This window comes from Prionailurus bengalensis, chromosome D1 (assembly GCF_016509475.1).
Source record: "Prionailurus bengalensis isolate Pbe53 chromosome D1, Fcat_Pben_1.1_paternal_pri, whole genome shotgun sequence".
NCBI classification, from domain to species: Eukaryota; Metazoa; Chordata; class Mammalia; order Carnivora; family Felidae; genus Prionailurus; species Prionailurus bengalensis.
The window spans coordinates 82531264-82550464 of record NC_057346.1 but is presented as its reverse complement, the minus strand read 5'-3'; the positions used below and the strand labels follow the sequence as shown (position 1 = coordinate 82550464).

General features: G+C 38.1%; 1 protein-coding gene across 1 annotated transcript in view; it reads left to right on the top strand.

Annotated features, from left to right (window-relative positions):
• LGR4 (leucine rich repeat containing G protein-coupled receptor 4) overlaps positions 1-16113 on the top strand; it is a 102823-nt gene extending 86710 nt beyond the window's left edge. The window contains exons 7-18 of the mRNA XM_043580842.1: positions 1126-1194; positions 2180-2251; positions 2438-2509; positions 3110-3178; positions 4703-4774; positions 5860-5925; positions 6644-6715; positions 8342-8413; positions 8709-8834; positions 9704-9819; positions 10075-10158; positions 13096-16113. Of these exons, the coding sequence (XP_043436777.1) occupies positions 1126-1194; positions 2180-2251; positions 2438-2509; positions 3110-3178; positions 4703-4774; positions 5860-5925; positions 6644-6715; positions 8342-8413; positions 8709-8834; positions 9704-9819; positions 10075-10158; positions 13096-14372 (2167 nt within the window). The 3' untranslated portion in view covers positions 14373-16113. The remainder of the gene's footprint in view (positions 1-1125; positions 1195-2179; positions 2252-2437; positions 2510-3109; positions 3179-4702; positions 4775-5859; positions 5926-6643; positions 6716-8341; positions 8414-8708; positions 8835-9703; positions 9820-10074; positions 10159-13095) is intronic.
• Positions 16114-19201: the final 3088 nt, after the last annotated feature.

The following is a 19201-nucleotide window of genomic DNA, read 5'->3' as shown; positions in this document are numbered from 1 at the left end:
TTATTCAAAGATTTATAGTATTTGCTATTGTGGTGTAATAAATAATTCAGACAATGTCCCAATTAGGTTACTAACATTTGATTGGAATGCTCAGGGCTTGTGATATTTTGTTTAACTGAATATTCTGGTTAGCCTAATTAGAAGACTTAAAATCTCTTAGTTCTTTATGAATCTACTTTCCTGTCCAAACAATGAAAGGATAGTGAACATCAGTGGACATTGGAAGGTGGAAGCTCTTGAAGAAGATAGTTCCAAGCTCAGTTCTCCTTTACTAAGTATGTAAATACCAGTGTAGCAGAGGACTGGAAGGAACTGATCCTAGACCACATATACTCTTCCAATTACATTAAAATGAAACTTCTTCTTCCCAGCTAAATTCTTACTTGCCACTTTTCTTTCTGCGTAGAAAAAGAAAACAAAATAGGTCCCTAAAGAGCTGGACTTTTGATTTTGTGTTACTCTCATTCTAAACCATACTAATCCTATCCCATCATGCTCTTTAGGTTATAAAATAAATTAAAACTTAAACACTCAAATTAAGACTTTTTCTTACATGTCACTGTGGCTTTTCTTGCTCCTAATTAATGTAACATTTTCAACAATTTATAACCTGCTTCAGGATGCTAGTGGTGTGAACCCATCCTGGTCCTTGACCTTGTTTGTACTTATCTCAGGTCATCTGCCTGATAGTAGGGCCGAGGTCAGCTGCCCTCATGCCAGAGTTTCAGGAAGCCACTCTAAACCCCAAATGGAAACCGTGCTTTCAGGTTGTTGTCATTTATAAACGGATATTCCATAAATTCTGTTTTATGGTGAACTTCCTGAAGAATGCCATTCAAATGATTTGTTTATTTAGTGCACCAATAATAGGTGATTAAGAATTTCTTGATCTTTTAAAATTAACTTAAAACCATCATAGAAGAATTATGATTCTTTTTTCTATTCACTATTCTAAGAAAGGATATAAATTCAGTTGAGCTACGAGTTTTAAATGGCACTATGGTCAGTGGGGAAAGATTACCATCCAGAGGATGTGATTTTTGTTAAGAATACATTTGTACCAAAATGCCTTATAAATTGTGACCGTTCTTCAGTGTTCTTATATATTTCCCCCATTTTTTCTAGGGACTTGAATTACAATAACTTGGGGGAATTTCCTCAGGCTGTTAAAGCCCTTCCTAGCCTAAAAGAACTGTGAGTATTGCTTTGCTCTCTCTATGCGTGCCATAGGGTCCTTAGAACTCATCACTTCATGTTCCAAGAGTGCGATTTTAAAGCCTCTTTGCTCCACTGCACATACCATAATACCCAGACACACACAAACACATATATGATCATACAGACCAGATGGTGTCAGCGCAGACAGTGTGGAGCCTAGATTTCTGTACCGAGCTTGTTTTGTCTGTACTAAGGTGTCTTCCAGAAACCATAACATACAGTCCCTGCCAGTTAAGAGCTTGCAGTCTCCATGGCACTGGGGAAGCTAACCATGTGAGACTTGCAGATAGCAGTTGTCAGGTAGAAATAAGTGCTAAATGCAGAGGGTAAGTAAATCATTCCAGAAAAAGACCTCATTGAGAATCAGGGTCATTAGAAAAGACAGTGCTAAAGAGGAGGAATTTGGGGTTAAAAGGATGGAGATAATAAAATAAATGAAAAGATGAGGGGGCATTTTAGATGTTGGATTTGTCAAGGGCAGAGACAGGAGTGTACATAGCATCACAGAGACCTGAGAGATAGCAGCTTTAAAAAGAATTCGGGGGGTGCCTGGGTGGCTCAGTCGGTTAAGCGTCCGACTTCAACTCGGGTCACGATCTCGCAGTCCGTGGGTTCGAGCCCCGCGTCGGGCTCTGGGCTGATGGCTCGGAGCCTGGAGCCTGCTTCAGATTCTGTGTCTCCCTCTCTCTCTGACCCTCCCCCATTCATGCTGTCTCTCCCTGTCTCAAAAATAAATAAACATTAAAAAAAAAAAATTTTTTTTAAATAAATAAATAATTCGGTATGGTCCCGGAAAGGATGAGATAGAATAAAAAATTTGGTTTCCTCACATTTTTGAAATTTTCATGTAGTTGTTCTCAGCTGTGTTTCACATAACACTGAACAGGACTAGATACTCGAGTTTTAACTTATTTCACAAGGGGACATGTATTTCAAAAATATTTTTCTCCTACCTTTTTAGGTTATTTCATAGTAATTCTATTTCTGTTATCCCTGATGGAGCATTTGATGGTAACCCACTCTTAAGAACCATGTAAGTAGTTCTGAAGGCTTCTTTTAATATTTAATCATGTAAAGCATGTCTGTATGATGCCAGACATTTTGATGAAGAATGAGTGAAAATTCAGGATTTTAGATCTATGGACTTTGTGAACATAGGTTTAGTGTTGGAGGGCTTGTGAATATATGAAAACTTTACTTTTTTGTGGTATTTTTACAGACATTTGTATGATAATCCTCTGTCTTTTGTGGGAAACTCCGCATTTCACAATTTATCTGAACTGCATTCCTTGTAAGTATTACACAAATTCTAAAACAAGCCTGAATCTTTATGCAATTGCTTTAATGGAAAACTAGAATGTATTATTGTAGCTCCAGAAGACAAAACTCTCCCCCCCTTCACCCCACTCCTTTGGGTGAAAGTCCAAAGGGCAGTTCTGAAAATTGATGATGGTTCTTATTTATGTGAACTCTTGGCCAAATTATCACACTCTCAGCTACATTCAAGAATTGAAACTGATTTTATTTTTAGGTGTAATAGTGCTGTTATTTTATTTTATTTAATTAATTAATTAATTTATTTTAACGTTTATTTATTATTGAGAGAGAGAGAGAGAGAGACAGAGCATGAGCAGGAGAGGGTCAGAGACAGAGGGAGACAGAATCTGAAGCAGGCTCCAGGCTCTGAGCTGTCAGCACAGAGCCCAACACGGGGCTTGAACTCACAAACCGTGAGATCATGACCTGAGCCAAAGTCTGACTCTTAACTGACTGAGCCACCCAGGCTCCCCAATAGTGCTGTAATTTTAAACTGTTCAAAAAAAAATAAAATGAAAATATCGTGTATGAAAATTTCTCATTTTAAATTACTTTTTCTCTCCCAATTTCCTAGAGTCATTCGAGGCGCAAGCATGGTACAGCAGTTCCCCAATCTGACTGGAACTGTCCACCTGGAAAGTCTGTAAGTGCGGCTGTTTGAAGAAGGATAGGGTAGAAATGACATGCTGGCCTGCTCTCAGGGTGCCAGTGGTTTTTGGGGTTGGGGATGATGATGGTGTTGATTCCTACAGTATCTCTTTGGGCATATCATGCATGGATATGGATATATTGGGTTTGGGCTCAGTCACCTCAGGTAGAATAGAGCCTCATGTATGGAGATTAGATCCAAAAAGCTCACTGAAAATATGAGGCAGTAACTAAACGCCAAATTCCAAGCAGTGCTTTAGGAATTCAGAAGTGGAGCAGTTGATATAGACTATCAGGGAAAGCGTTAGGGAGAAGGTATAGTTTCAAAATCGAATACTGTCAGGTTTTCAGAGCTGGGTCTTTTAATTAGAAAGGCAGGATTTAGCAAAATGGGGAATACTGAAAATTTTCTCAGGGATGATGTAACAGACGTGCATATGTAGCTAGAATTGCATGTCTATAATGGAATGCGGTGTGATATGGAGAAATTTGGAAAATCGTTTGGGTCACAGTTTTAAAATGGCAACCCTTGAACATTGAACATTTGGTCATGGCACAGCTTCCCAGTAAGTGGTCTGTGAATGGGGTACATACACATCTAAGCCCTTTCTGACCTCAGCTCTCCAGACAGCCAAGAGGAGCCTGAGGCTGCTAAAGGCCTCCAGCCACAAGGAGCCTCACGTAAATGTTACGATTTTCCAGTGTGCCAAAATAAAAGAAAAAAGAGGTTGGGAAGCACTGGGCTCGGGGTTAAACTTGACTTGTTAAGGTAGTTTGGATATATCGAGTATGTTGTATCAGGTGATATGAGGAGGGTAAGAGAGACTAGAATTGGGAAGAACCGCAAGGAGGCCATGGGTATAATCCCCTTGCTAAATGAGTGCATTTAACACCGCTGGCATTCCTCCATGTGGACTGAGATTTCTCCACCTCCATCTGCTTCATTTCACATGTGATTCGGTAGTGCTAATAAAAATGAAGAGAGGGTCAAATGCTGGAGACACGAAAAAGGAAGGAAGCACAGGAATTGGGACTGACTGCAGATGGGAACATGGGAAGGGAGGGAGGAAGAGAACATTTTATTCATAACAGTGAGTCAGGTTGCCCGAAAACACAGAAACCAGGTTTGGGGGCAGGATGCCAAGGTAGCTTCTCATGTTTTGGGGGTGAGGTGGTGTTGCAGGTGATTGTAGTCAGGCGGGAACTATGGATAAGTGTTTTTCTGTTGGTCCACGTGAGAAATCAGGCTTGACGTCTGGACAATATAAACATCTCCTGTCACAAGCTTTTCTGCCTGACTATGAAAATGAGATCCGTAACAGAGGCTTAATCCATCTGAGGCCTAATCCATCTTCCCACATGCCTGACTTTAAGGAGTAAGTAGGCAGTGGGATACAGAGACTCTAGTTCATATGCAAATATGTGAAAAAAATGTTTCTTTTTCTACGCGAGAATAGCATTTTGTTTACCATCTGAACTTGAACGATTCCATTTCTTAGATGAACAATGTTTTCCACAGGACCTTGACAGGCACGAAGATAAGCAGCATATCCAGTAATTTGTGCCAAGAACAAAAGATGCTTAGGACTTTGTAAGTTGGGTCCCTCTTCCCTTCATATACTTTTTCTTTTATGTACTTCACGTATATTGAGTTTTATTTTGGGTCCACTATTTTCATTAGCTGATTTTAAGGTAGAATTATGTCTTATTTGTTCCCTTTATGGAAATGAGCAGGTGTTTTAGTGGCCCAAGGGTAGGTAATGTTTATTTCAATTTGGTTTTTAGGGTTATGTATATGTCATACATCTTGTGACTTTAAACAAAGTAAACCAGACTAGTCTCTTCCTTGTATTTTTATCTGGGCTTTCTTGCCCTTAATTCTAGATGCCCTGGGACTGTCAGCTCTCCACCTCTTTCTGTTTTATCCAGAACTTAAGCAGAGCCCAAATCTTTCTTGGATCAGGAACCAATTAAGCATGGAGCTTTCCAAAAAATTTCAACTACCCTGGAAAGTAAGGAAGTAAAAATGTCATAAGAGCAAACAATTAAGTTACTAAGTTGTTAATAAGTATTCAGGGGAGAGAGATAGTAACAAAATAAGTGACTGATTGATTAAACAAATCATTAAATCATGTCACAGAATATCAAGCACAGTGATCACTATGGAGGAAACACTGCAGTGGGATTAAGTGAGAGTTAACGAGTCCCTATATTTGGTTTAATATACATTTTTTTGAAAATGTGAGTTATGCATACCACTCCTTAAAGCTTTATAATTAACATAGAAATTATTTATGGTATAAACAAAATTATAAAAATATAAATTAAAAACCACATAAATCTACCACTTAGACATAATTTTGATATATTTTCCATATCTGTATATTTTATATGCTTAATGTTTTTGATAGTTTTATTTTAAAATTTTTAAACATTTTAAGTGTTTTTAATATATTTTATATTGTCTGTACTCAACATTATATACTTCAAGTTTGCAATCTTAAGCATGTTATATCACTCTAGAAACTTACAAGTCTTAGAAAAAAAAATAGATGATTTTCTTCAGGCATCTGTCTTTATTACAGATCTTAGTGCTGTTTTCAATACTGAGTACAGCTCTTTTAATTTAGTATTCTGATAATACAGAATTAATTTGTTAATTTTCATTGTTTTAAGGGACTTGTCTTACAACAATATAAAAGACCTTCCAAGCTTTAATGGTTGCCATGCTCTGGAAGAAATGTAAGTTGGTCTTGAACTTACTCTTTTTGCTGTGGTTTATGGTTGATTCATTGAACATTTCCTATTTTAAATAATGGCTTTACCATCAGGAAATTAGAAATATTAAAGAAATAAATGCATATAATCAGGAATCCCTGTGAATAAATGTCATATTGTACTAGTTGTGGCCATACAACCAGCATTTATTAGGTACTTACCAGGCATTCTATGAGACAGTACAGCAGGAGGGCTGTCTACACACACAAAAACAAACAAACAAACAAACAAAAACTGTTCCTGGTTGTTGAGGGAAATCAAACCCAGATACCCACTGTGTACCTATAAGTTTTGATGGAAGTTGGTTGGGAGATGGGGAGAGGAAGGCACTAATTCTCCCGTCACTGATCCCTTTCTTTACCTTTCCTGTAGCCTTCTCTCCATGGTACTTGGTATGGTTGTACTGTCTTGGGTCCTTTTTTACCATGTTGTCTTCCTGCTCTCCTGAATGGGGTTGGTAAGGAATTTAGCTAGTGTACATTAACTCCCAGCATAAATTGGGATGGAATACCAATTAGTCTAACCCTTTCATGTTATTGATGAGGAAATGGCAGTTCTCTTACTTTCAACAAAATCAAGGTTATTTATGAATGAGTATTTAAACTTAGACAAAGTTTAAGAAATGTTATCTTTCAAAATTGAAAATAATTTTTCTCTTTTTTCCTTCATTTTTTTTCCTTAGTTCTTTGCAACGTAATCAGATCCACCAAATAAAAGAAGGTACATTTCAAGGCCTGATATCTCTGAGGATTCTGTAAGTTTCTCTTTGATTATTAGAAACAACTAAAATTTTTGTCAAGTTATAAATTAATCTATCATTATAATTCCCATTATAGATATACTTAAAGATGTGATTTGTTATGTGTAAATGTTGTTCAAATTTTACCACGTGGTACTTTATAAATGATCTAACTTTCAGTATTTTTTGCCTTAGCTGATTTATGCTGTTGTATGTTGGTAAGTGAAATGGTGTAATGTATACAACCTGAGAGATGGAGCTTGTTGGTTTCCTAGTCACAGTGATGAGGTTTGCCAATCCATTAGAGCAGCGGGTAGGCAAACTATAGCCTGTGGGCCGGGTCCAGCCTGCCTTCTGTTTTTGTAAATTAAGTTTTATTGGAACACAGCCACGCTCTTTTAAATGTTGTCTAACACTGCTTTAACCATACGATGGCAGAGTTGAAGAGTTGGAGTAGAGAATATATGACCTAGAGGTGAAAATATTTACTACTTGGCCCTCTACAGGAAAAATTTGCAGACCCTCACACTGGGGTATATATCATAACAAATATAGCTAATGTGCAACAGACGCACTCATTTGAAAAGTATATTTGTAGTTGAGTGTATATTTGTGCCAAGTTTTCCATTAAGCAGTTGGTGATATAGAGGTGGCTAAGACAGGCCTTGTCCCTGTATTTATAGAACATTAGTGCAGAAAACACAATATGCTAAAATAGTGAATATTTTTAAAATACAGAACAAATTTGAAAAATTGAAGGCGAAGTGAAATTACATATATTGATTCCTGTCTTCCAATAGATCCCAGTAAGAAATAGAAAATAATTTCTACTACAAAGTATTTTATTAGAGATTGGGATCTTTTCTTGTGGCTGACAGTCTTACTGTGTGTGGGTCTGGGCAGTAGCGAGGAAGGGATCTGGCTCCTAGCTGCAGTCACTTGTAGAGCACCGATAAGTGACAACAGTGAAAAGCTGGCCTTTTTTTTGATTCGAAATCAAGTTTGCCGAATTGTCCTGTTATCCGGGAGATGTCTTTAAATTTCCCTTAATGCTCAGTTTAAGTGTGGTTGCAGATTATTTGTTTTATTAATTCTGCAATATCAGAATTTCTCAGGGTGTGTTTCTGAATACAGTACAGCTCTGGTGTTGATATGATTTTTATTTCCTGCTTGGGAAAGAATGATATCTGAAGCCCTTCTGGAATGCTCTTGTTGACATATTGATTATTTGTCTTCCCTCAGGGCCTTATCACTGACCTTTGAGAAAGCAAATAGTATGAAACCTGTTTTTATTTTCAGCTTTGTCAGGAGCTGAGTTTTTCCTCACCTACTTAATAGTACCAAAGGTTATATCATATCATTTATATTTTTGAACTGGTACCAGAAGGATAAGGTGGAGAAAATTCACAACTGTTTTGAAACAGGTGCCAACTAGAATTATTGCTCCGTGGAACCCATTCCAAGAAATAGATTTTTGTGAAGGAGAAGAATTCAACATAAACATGGAGTTGTTGGGCGAGATTAATAAGATTTATTATCTTATCAGGGGTACTGTGACTACCTCAAATACCAAAGTATAGTCAGAGTAACTGCAGTTTGAATTTATTTGAAAAGATTAACATGTTATTCTTATAATTGCAGAGATCTGAGTAGAAACCTGATCCATGAAATTCACAGCAGAGCTTTTGCCAAGCTTGGGTCAATAACTAACCTGTAAGTTGATGATTTTATGCAGTAATGTCCTGAAAGTAATAGTCTACAGAAACTTGTGTTTTGGCATTGTCCTATCAAAATATTTTTTTCTGTTTAGTTGCTCCCTTGTATAAATGCTAAAGCCGCAGTGATATAGTGACACCTTCTAGGAAGGCAAGATGAATGCCAGAACTATTGTTTCGGCACGCCTGAACTTCCTCTTAGAGCTTTAGTATTTATGATGTTTACACATGTACAGAGGTTTTTGTGTAATTTGCATCTTCCGAGTTAATTTAAAGTCTCATTCACATTTTAGAGATGTAAGTTTCAACGAATTAACTTCATTTCCTACGGAAGGCCTGCATGGGCTAAATCAGCTGAAACTTGTTGGCAACTTCAAGCTACAAGAAGCCCTAGCAGCAAAAGATTTTGTTAATCTCAGGTGCGTTTTTGCTTATTTTTCTTTTTTGTTGGGGTTATGGTGCACCCCTAAAATATAGAGTAGGCTAGTTTTGGGCTGTGGTTCCCAGATTTTCTGGGAGGCCATAAGTTAAGAGTATTTTCTACCTCAGTCCTCACAAATTTGGTAAAAAAAAAAAAAAAAAAAAAAAAAAAAAAAAAAAAAAAAAAAAAAAAAAAAACATGAGCATTATACCTTAGTTTTTGAGAACATGAATTTCCAGCCCTTGAGGCTGTCAGGAGATAATGTAGCCATTCATCAGACTGGTTTTTTATACAGTAGATTTGTCATGAACAATGTGGGGAGAACCACATAAGTGTGAACGTACAGAAAATTGATACAGAGTGTAATACTTCATAGAGATATTTGATATAGTAGAGACAAGGCTTGGGGATATTACTGTGGGAGAAGAAAATAAATATTTTTATTACACTTATGTGAACAAAGTAAATTCATTTAATGGTGTAAAGTCACAAATGATCTGGGACATTAATATGAAATGAAACTACCAGTATCCTATGATAAATTAAGCATGGTAAATTCACGTATAAAGGGAGTCTGATAAGATTTCACTTTAAATTGCGGTATTACTCCTAAATTGTAAATATGGTTTATTTTAAATTCAGCTTTTAAAAGCACATCTTATATGAAAAGAGAAATTCATGGTGTCACCTACCTGAGTTCTTTTCGCAGATGAGGAAACTGAGGCCCAGAGAGGCTAATGACCAGTTTTTAAAGCATGTGACAGTCAGGTCTGACTCCTAGGGCACTTAAACATTGAAATACTTTTTACAAAACAAAAGCATGTCTGTGAAGTTGTTCTTCAATGTAGATTTTGCAATTTTCTCCAGGTCTTTATCAGTACCATATGCTTATCAGTGCTGTGCATTTTGGGGCTGTGACTCTTATGCACATTCAAACACAGAAGATACCAGCCTCCAGGACCACAGTGTGGCAAAGGATAAAGGCGAGTGCATGTACTTTTTAAAGTAGAATGTGCTTTATGGCATTAATTCAAGTCTCTGTTATTGTAATCATTTTTGAAGAATAAATAGGAAATATGTGAGAAAACGGCATAGACTGTGTTACTTGCATCTTTAGTATGTTATTAAGCCTCATGGAAGCTGAACTCAACTCATGTACAAGAGAGAAGATTGCAGGAAAGTATGGTTCTTTTGAACTGCATAAAACTGGAATTAAGCAGTTTACGTTATCTATTCAGGTCCCACGGGTGCAGCGGGTGTCACAAGCAGTGCAGAGAATGAAGAACACAGTCAAATAATTATCCACTGTACGCCCTCCACAGGTATGCCCAACACATTTTGCTGTAGTGTCTTGCTCTAAATAAACATTAGGCACATAGAACTAAAACTTGGGGGCGGGCTGTGATTTTTTGTAACAGGAGTGGTGCTAGATGATCTCACAAGGCCTTCTGCCTCAAGCGGTGGTCTGCATACCAGGAGCTTAGGCGTCCCTTGCAGAATCTCTGTCCCAGACTTATTGACTCAGAGTCTTCGTGTTACCTAGTTCCCTGGAGGGTTATGCACATGCAAAATCGAGAAGCACTTTCTGAATGCTTCTTTAACTCTAGCGACCAGTTCTAGGACTTACTGATCTGCAAGGATTTTTAGTGTAACCTTTTTTTTTTTTTAATGCAACTTTGATTTTCCTTTTCTTTCTACTTTATTTCATTGAACTTCAGTGGGCTTGGGAAAGTTACTAAAATGAGACCACATATTTGGTTGTGACCATAATGTTGGACTCTGCCTCATCTATCAGGGAAGATAGATTTGGAATTTTACTGTAAAAGAAAAAAAATAAATAATTGGCTAACTGGTGTGCTATGAAGTAGAATTTTTTTTAAATATAATAACATGGGATGATCTGAATATTGAGTTTATAACTCAGAATCAAAAGTATTATGGACTTTCTAATGATGACTGCTGAATTGTGAGCTTTTTAAGGGGCTGTGTATGTATTCTTTTAATACTTAGCACAGTGCCTGTGTTGAGAATGAGCTTAAAGTGACCAGATGAGCAAATGGAATTGGCAAGAATCATTTCAGCATAGGCAGTGTATATTATCTAGGTTCTGAATTAATTGTTGGAAGTTAAGAGGGTGGATGCTCACTGGCCTGATTGGGGTTCTTGTATTAGAGAATGTGCATAAGGAACTGACAACCCAATGAGAAGGGAACAGCTTTGTTAAAGAGGAGACTAGACCTGAACAGGCAGGGATTAAATTTCCTCTACACTGAATTTAAACCTTAGTCAGGAAGAAAGTTGGTCTAAGATTCCTCCCCACTCCCCCCACTGCGGTAGAGTTACGCTGCGGGCTTGACTCCCCACTCAGCTGTAGTAACACACAGACCCCCATGTGCTCACGCAGAAGCAGGGAGTAGCAGAGAGTGGGATCCATCTGTTAGAACTGGAGGAGGCAGCCAGTTTTCAGACAGTGACTGGGTGGAGCCTGCTTCCCAGGGGAGAGTATCTCCACCTACCAGACACTTACTTCCAAAAGGAAGTCCTGTTCTCTCAGGTCAGATGAGCTACTCCTTCTTCCTTGAAGGAAGATGAGTTCAGATACAGAGATAAAGGTGGAAGCTTCCTCCTAACATTTCCTAAGGGGGTGGGGGGGGGGAGGATAAAAATTTTTTTAAGTTTCTTGTGATATTTGGAAGTCAGATAGATATAAATGTTGCTGAGCTGGCTTGTAAGGTCTGTGAATGTCTCAGCAATTTAAAATGTGGGATGTATCAAAGTTCATGACAGTTCAGAAAGATACATCAGAACATGTGTTTTAGGCAATTGTAATACATAGTTTTCTTGAGCTTTGTAAACAAAATTTAGTTTTCCTTTACTAATTTTAAAATAAAATAGTTGTCATTTGTGACATAACTAGCCAGTCAAAGTACATACAATTTAGTTACTAAATTAGTTCTTGCAATTCTAGTTTAAATTTCACAGGGTTTTATTGGATGTGGCTTTGTATGAATAGCTAACATCAGTGTGGTTTTGCCCTCACTCTATTTATTGTCTTATTGAATAACTTTTGTCAAGTCTATTGAACACTTTGACGTCTCAATTTCTCTGGATGGAAAGTGGGCATAATTATACCTATTTTAATCTGCTTCATCAGATTGCCCTTGAAAGCCACATATATACATGTACATACATACACATACATAATTTCTAAAAGCTGTATTGGGACTGGGAAGGAGGAAGAAAAGGACCTAGGGGCACCTGGGTGACTCAGTTGCTTAAGCGGCTGACTTAAGCTCAGGTCGTGATCTCACGGTTCGTGAGTTCTAGCCCCGCATTGGGCTCTGTGCTGACAGCTCAGAGCCTGGAGCCTGCTTCAGATTCTGTGTCTCCTTCTCTCTCTGCCCCTCTCCCGCTTGTGCTGTTTCTCTCTCTCTCTGAAATAAATAAATATTAAAAAAAAAAAAAAAGAAAGAAAAGAAAAGGACCTAGTATTTATAGAAGTCCACCTCTGTACCTAGTAACTTTCTTGCATATCTCATGGATGTAATTTTATTTAAGCTACACAATGCTATAAAATAGGCATTATTGTCCACAAGTGAGAAAATGAAATTTATAGAGGTTTAAGTTGCTTTCTTAAGGAGGAGTAGCAAGTTATGAACCCCATATTAAAGCCCTAGTTTATCTAATTCCAAGCCTTCAGTGTATCAAGTACTTATCATATATGAGGCACTGTCCTATATATATATATATATATATATATATATATATATATGCATATATATGCATTTGGTATGATTTTATCAAATATTTAATAAAAGAAATTAAAGTCAGTTATTTTTATTTAAAAATTTTAAAATATGCCTCAATGGTAGTAATTTTATTATTATTTTTTAGCTTTATTTATTTATTTTGAGAGAGAGAAGGAGAGAGAGAATTCCAAGCTGTGTCCACATTGCCAGCACAGAGCCCAATGCAGGGCTCAACCCCACGAACCGTGAGATCATGACCTGAGCCAAAACCAAGAGTCTGACGCTTAGCTGACTGAGCCACCCAGGCACCCCCAAATCAGTTATTTTTAAAATAGCCTAGTCCAGTGACTAAAATATCTAAGAAAGAGTCATCTTTTCAGTTTGGTTCAATTCAGTTGTAGCAGCAGATTTAATTATGCTAGATTAACCATCCTTATTTTTCTTGCAGTCCAGAGCATACGGGAATATGGTGTTTTCTAAATTGTCTTTTATTTCTCTCTCTTGTTTTAGGTGCCTTTAAGCCCTGCGAGTACTTACTGGGAAGTTGGATGATCCGTCTTACCGTGTGGTTCATTTTCCTGGTTGCAGTGTCTTTCAACCTGCTGGTCATTTTAACCACATTTGCATCTTGTACATCACTGCCTTCCTCCAAACTGTTCATAGGCCTCATTTCTGTATCCAACTTATTCATGGGAGCTTACACCGGCATCTTAACTTTTCTGGACGCCGTGTCCTGGGGCAGATTTGCTGAATTTGGCATTTGGTGGGAGATTGGCAATGGGTGCAGGATAGCCGGGTTTCTTGCAATTTTCTCCTCCGAAAGTGCCATATTTCTATTAATGCTGGCAGCTGTTGAAAGAAGCTTATCTGCAAAAGATGTCATGAAAAACGGGAAAAGCCGTCGTCTGAAGCACTTCCAGGCTGCTGCCCTTCTTGCTTTTCTGGGAGCTGCAGTGGCAGGCTGTTTTCCACTTTTCCACAGTGGGGAGTATTCTGCCTCACCCCTCTGCTTGCCATTCCCCACGGGAGAAACGCCATCTCTAGGATTCACTGTAACCTTAGTGTTGTTAAACTCCCTAGCGTTTTTATTAATGGCCATCGTCTACACAAAACTGTACTGCAACTTGGAAAAGGAGGACCTTTCAGAGAACGCACATTCTAGCATGATTAAGCACGTTGCCTGGCTCATCTTCACCAACTGCATCTTTTTTTGCCCCGTTGCGTTTTTCTCCTTTGCGCCGTTGATCACTGCCGTCTCCATCAGCCCTGAAATTATGAAGTCTGTCACTCTGATCTTCTTCCCGTTGCCCGCTTGCCTGAATCCAGTCCTCTATGTGTTCTTCAACCCAAAGTTTAAAGACGACTGGAAGTCACTGAAGCGACACATTACCAAGAAGAGCGGATCGGTGTCAGTGTCCATCGGTAGCCAGGCTGGCTGCGTGGAACAGGATTTCTACTATGACTGTGGCGTGTACTCGCATTTGCAGGGTAACCTGGCCGTGTGCGACTGCTGTGAGTCCTTTCTTTTGACAAAGCCAGTGTCCTGCAAACACTTAATAAAATCACACAGCTGTCCTGCATTGGCAGTGGGTTCTTGCCAAAGACCGGACAGCTATTGGTCCGACTGTGGCACGCAATCCGCCCACTCTGATTATGCAGACGAAGAGGATTCCTTCGTCTCGGACAGTTCAGACCAGGTGCAGGCCTGCGGACGAGCCTGCTTCTATCAGAGTCGAGGATTCCCTTTGGTGCGCTATGCTTACAATCTACCGAGAGTCAAAGACTGAACTGGTGTGTTTGTAACTGTTTCCCCCATCAACCAAAATCACAGCATTTAGAGAAGAACCCTGGTCTGACCTTTCATCTGGGAAGCACTTCTGGGATCACTGCCTGGTGTGTCACTTAGAAGGAGGAGAAAGGGGGCAGTTGATTTCTAAAACCAGACGTTCTCAAGGAACAAGTGCCTAACCTGTCAGTCGATGGAAAATGCAACGTGCAAGCAATGTGTGGTCTATTTGGGACAAGTTTATAACTTGAAAAATTTTATGTATATCATAGCAATATCATGTTAGGTTTTCCTGATCCACGAGAAGCAGATTTATACCAATTTCTGAACTAAGCACAAGGTGAACAACAGCTGTTAATATTTTTTTAAGAATATTTTAAAATGTGATTTTATGTAGCTAAGAAAAAGTCTTGCTAATTTTACCTAATGGTTCATCATTAATCTCAGGACAACTTAACTGCAGGGCCAAAAAAGGGATTGTCTCCCAGGTAAAACTGTGAGAACAGAAGAGTAGGCATCGCCTGATTGCATTTTCTGGTCCCATCTTTCACACAACAGAATCATAAATTCTGTTTAAGTGATTTATAAACCTAAAACCTGAAGATGTTTTTAAAACAATATTAACAACTGTTAGATTTTAAAAGAATAGCTGAACGTGTGTTTTCAGTGCTCACGCTTCGCTGTGGTGCAAACCCAGTAATTTTGCCCTCAGTGTCTTGTGACCACACTAGGAAAAAGTAAAGGACTCATTGTTGTGTGGGTTTGGTAGATTTGGCTAAACTACTAACTGATATGGGATTTTAATAGTATCTGAGGGACTTGATGGCTCTGTGGAATGTTCTCGTTAAAAAACATTTCTTAGTATCATTGGCTGAACCGACATTTTCCAATTTTGTTGGTATGTTATCTACATATAGTTTGAATTACGCAGAAAATAAACAGTGGTAAATTATTGTATTAAGTTGGAAGAAATTGGGAGTAATTATGACACAAAGCACTTATAATTATTTCTTAGTGAGCTGGATTCTCCTGAACCTGTGCTGTTACATGGTAGCTTCCATACATTTTCCCCTTACTGTGATTTAAATACGAAAGAGCCTATGCTACAGTTCAGATACTGTGTCCTTGTGAGATAAAACAAATCTGTCATTTAAGAAAAAGAATAAAGCTTAGGCCTGTGTCTTTAACAATTAAAAATTTTACTTGATTCTTATCTATGGACTTTTGACATGTCACTATGTGGAGTCTTAAAGTTATAAATGTTTTTGAACCATATGCTAAATCAATAGCAAACCCACTGCCATATTAGTTATTCAGGATATACTAAAAAACATTAAGCTAGTTTGCAGTTTAATAGTTAAACTGTATATAATGTGCATATAATGAATTTTTATCTTATGTAAATTATTTTTAGAACACAAGTTGGGAAATGTGGCTTCTGTTCATTTCGTTTAATTAAAGCTACCTCCTAAACTGTAGTGGCTGCCAGTAGCAGAATGTTAAATTGTGGTTTATATACTTTTTTTTGCCTTGTAAATAGTCTTGGTTGTACATTGTCAGTGTAATAAAAACAGAATCTTTGTATATCAAAATCATGTAGTTTGTATAAAATGCGGGAGGGATTTATTTACAGTGTGATGTAATTTTGTAAGGCCAACTATTCACAAGTTTTTAAAGTTGCTATCATGTTTGTTTATTTACACATCTGATAAATATTAAATCATAACTTGGAAAAAAATCTAGCTAGAAGTGTTTTTTCTCCAAAATTCAAGTTACCGAAAACTTCACATTTCATTTAAAACATAGAATAGCAGATACCTCAACTATGTGGTAGATTGTGCTATACATGTAGTGGGAAACACTATTGCATCTTGAGTCTGAATGATAACTCGTGGAAAACAAATTGTGAAATTTAAGAGACTACCATTAATTAGGTCTTTGTTTAAAAGCAAATGATTGGGGATCCTAGCTAGCTTAGCTGGTGGAGCGTGCAACTCTTCATCTCGGGGTTGTAAATTCAAGCCCCACCACCTTGGATGTAGAGATTACTTTTTTTTAAAAATTTTTTTAATGTTTATTTATTTTGGGGGGGGGGCACAGTGTGAGTAGGGGAGGGGTAGAGAGAGAGAATCTCAGGGAAGCTCCATGCTGTCCGCACAGAGCCTGATGTGGGGCTTGAACTGAACTCACAAATGGTAAGATCATGACCTGAGCTGAAACCAAGAGTTGGACGCTTAATGGACTGAGCTACCCAGGCATCCTGGATGTAGAGATCACTTTAAAAAACTAAATAATAAAAGCAAATGATTAGTAATCCTTCATGACACCAAATGTAGTCAGTTGCCCAAATGCTTAGCTATAAATATTCACAATCATAGAGCCCTAATTTTACAGACGAGAAAATAGAGGACTTGATGAAATTTAAGTGAATAGCTAAATCCTACACAAAAGATAAGAAACCAAACCAGTACCCAATTCTTCTTAATGTGAGACATCAGCTTTTGGTTTTGTTCATTTGTTTTAAACTTAACTTTGTGTCTGGAATTTCCATAACAAAAAGAATAGTATAATTACCCTTCCCATCACCTCAGCCTTCACCCCAGGTACCCATTACCCAACTGTGGCAATTATCAACAGCACATGGTAAATCTTGTTTCATCTGCGTCCCATGCACTAACTCGCTCTAATCCATCTGCCCCTTGGATTATTTCTTGTCGTCTATTTACTTATTTTGAGAGAGATGGAGAGCGTAAGCAGGGGAGGGGCAGAGAGAGACAGGGACAGAGAGAATCCCAAGCAGGTTCCACACTGTCAGCTCAGAGCCTGAAGTGGGGCTCAAACTCATGAACTGCAAGATCATGACCTGAGCTGAAATCAACAGTTGGACGTCTAATGGACCGAACCATCCAGGCATCCCTACCCCTTGGATTATTTTGAAGTGAATCTAAGACATGTTTCATCTGTAAAGATTTCAGTATGTCTGGGGATAAATTTTTAAAACTTGCCTAATTATTGCTACAAGGCTAACTGGTAATGGTGTTATTTTTGTAACAAAGTCAGATAGGGATTTTTAAGCAAAAGTTACTCTTGTACAAGGTTACAAAGTCAGCAAAAAATAAAAATTTATCTCAACTGTACCATGAAAATGAGTAGTAAGTAGAGAAGTTACCAAAAACTTAAGGGGGGGGGAGGCCTTCTTTTGAGCTTATTTATACATGTATATATAATTCTACCAAACTTGATTATGGCTTCTCAGTCACAGTAATGACAAGGCACTGTAAGAAAGGAGACCACAGGACTCAATTATGTTCAAGCCCCAGCACCAATGCCATGGATCTCTTTGGTTCATTATCTCCAGTGTTGCTACAGCACAATGCAGTAGATGGTCATTATGACGATTCTCAAGACATCAAGGGAAGGACATAATTTGTTTAGTCAAACATTTTGAGGAGGCAGAAACGTATGACATTTTAGATTCCTATACCAAGAGGTCAAAGTGGAAAAGTTTGGGAGTTTAAATGACACAATTTATCATTTTCCGTTTTCTCTGTCAGGTCCTATGCCAGAAACTTTAAGAATTAATGACACACTAATGACTGGGAGATAGGTTACCTCCCTGTTACAAAGGAGTAAGTTAGGAAAGCCAAAGAGCTTGCTTAAGGGAATCTCATGAGTAAGAAGAAAATCACTGATTCAAATCCAGGTCCCCTTCATACTAACACTTTTATGTTTTTTTCCTCCTCTGCTTCAGGGATGTCAGATTATGTTGGGAATAGCTTGTTACCTCCTATGAAGCCCTGAAGTGGCCCGAGGCCTTTTAATGCTGTTACTGATTCTAGGGAGGTTCTCATAAAAGTCTTAACCAGATCTGCCAATATTGAAAAACAGAAGTAACTCAAGAAGTACAGAATGTAAACTCCACTAAGCCCGTTTTATTTCTTGATTGACTATATTACACAGTTAAATTGATCTAATTTTCTGCCATTTTCATTGTTTTTACTGAAAATTTTAACAAAATTAACAAAAATTAGCATTCCACTAAAATAGTTTCAACCATGTCATACTTTATTGATTATAGCTACTGCCTTGTGAATTGCCCTTGGTTGCTATTATTTCTGCCGTACCTCATTCTCATGTGTCAAATTTTGCAGATCTAAATTTCATCAAAAATTTTCTATTACTCTTTGGTCAATAACAAATTTTGTGTGCTGTCTTAGCCTTTGCCACTTTTCAGTCTGATATTTCTACTAGTAATATGCATCATGAGCTGGACCAAAGCCATATTTATTTACAAGTGTGCACAGTTTTGTCAGCATGAACAAAGCATCCAGGTTTATTGTCTACCACTTCTTCCTTGCTACCGTCATCCCTATTCCCAGTACCTGAAAAGGACAGTGCTCCTTCCGAGGTCTCACCAAAAAAATCATAAAATGCAGATCACATAATATTTTAATACGACGATTCTACACCACAAAAGAATGAGGAACGTGCGAAGGCAGGGCTTTTACTCTATCTTTAGTGCTTAGCACAGCCCCTTGCAAATTAGAAGCTTCAAAAAGACCTCAAAATTCACATGCACCGACACACTAGTTACCTTAAGATGTCAGGCAAACGAGGTGCTACCCAAAACAACGGAAGATTGCCCTCAAAGAGCATGCTTGGATACACTTGGAAACTTGGATAAAGTTCGCTCTCCTCTCCCCATAAAATATGGCTGTGTGCGGCAAGAAATGACCGATCCTTAAAACCCTGACCTGTTAAGTATACGGCGGTAGTTTTGGCTCCCGCCTCTTGCTCTGCCTCGCTCAGTGACAGCACATTTCTTGTACT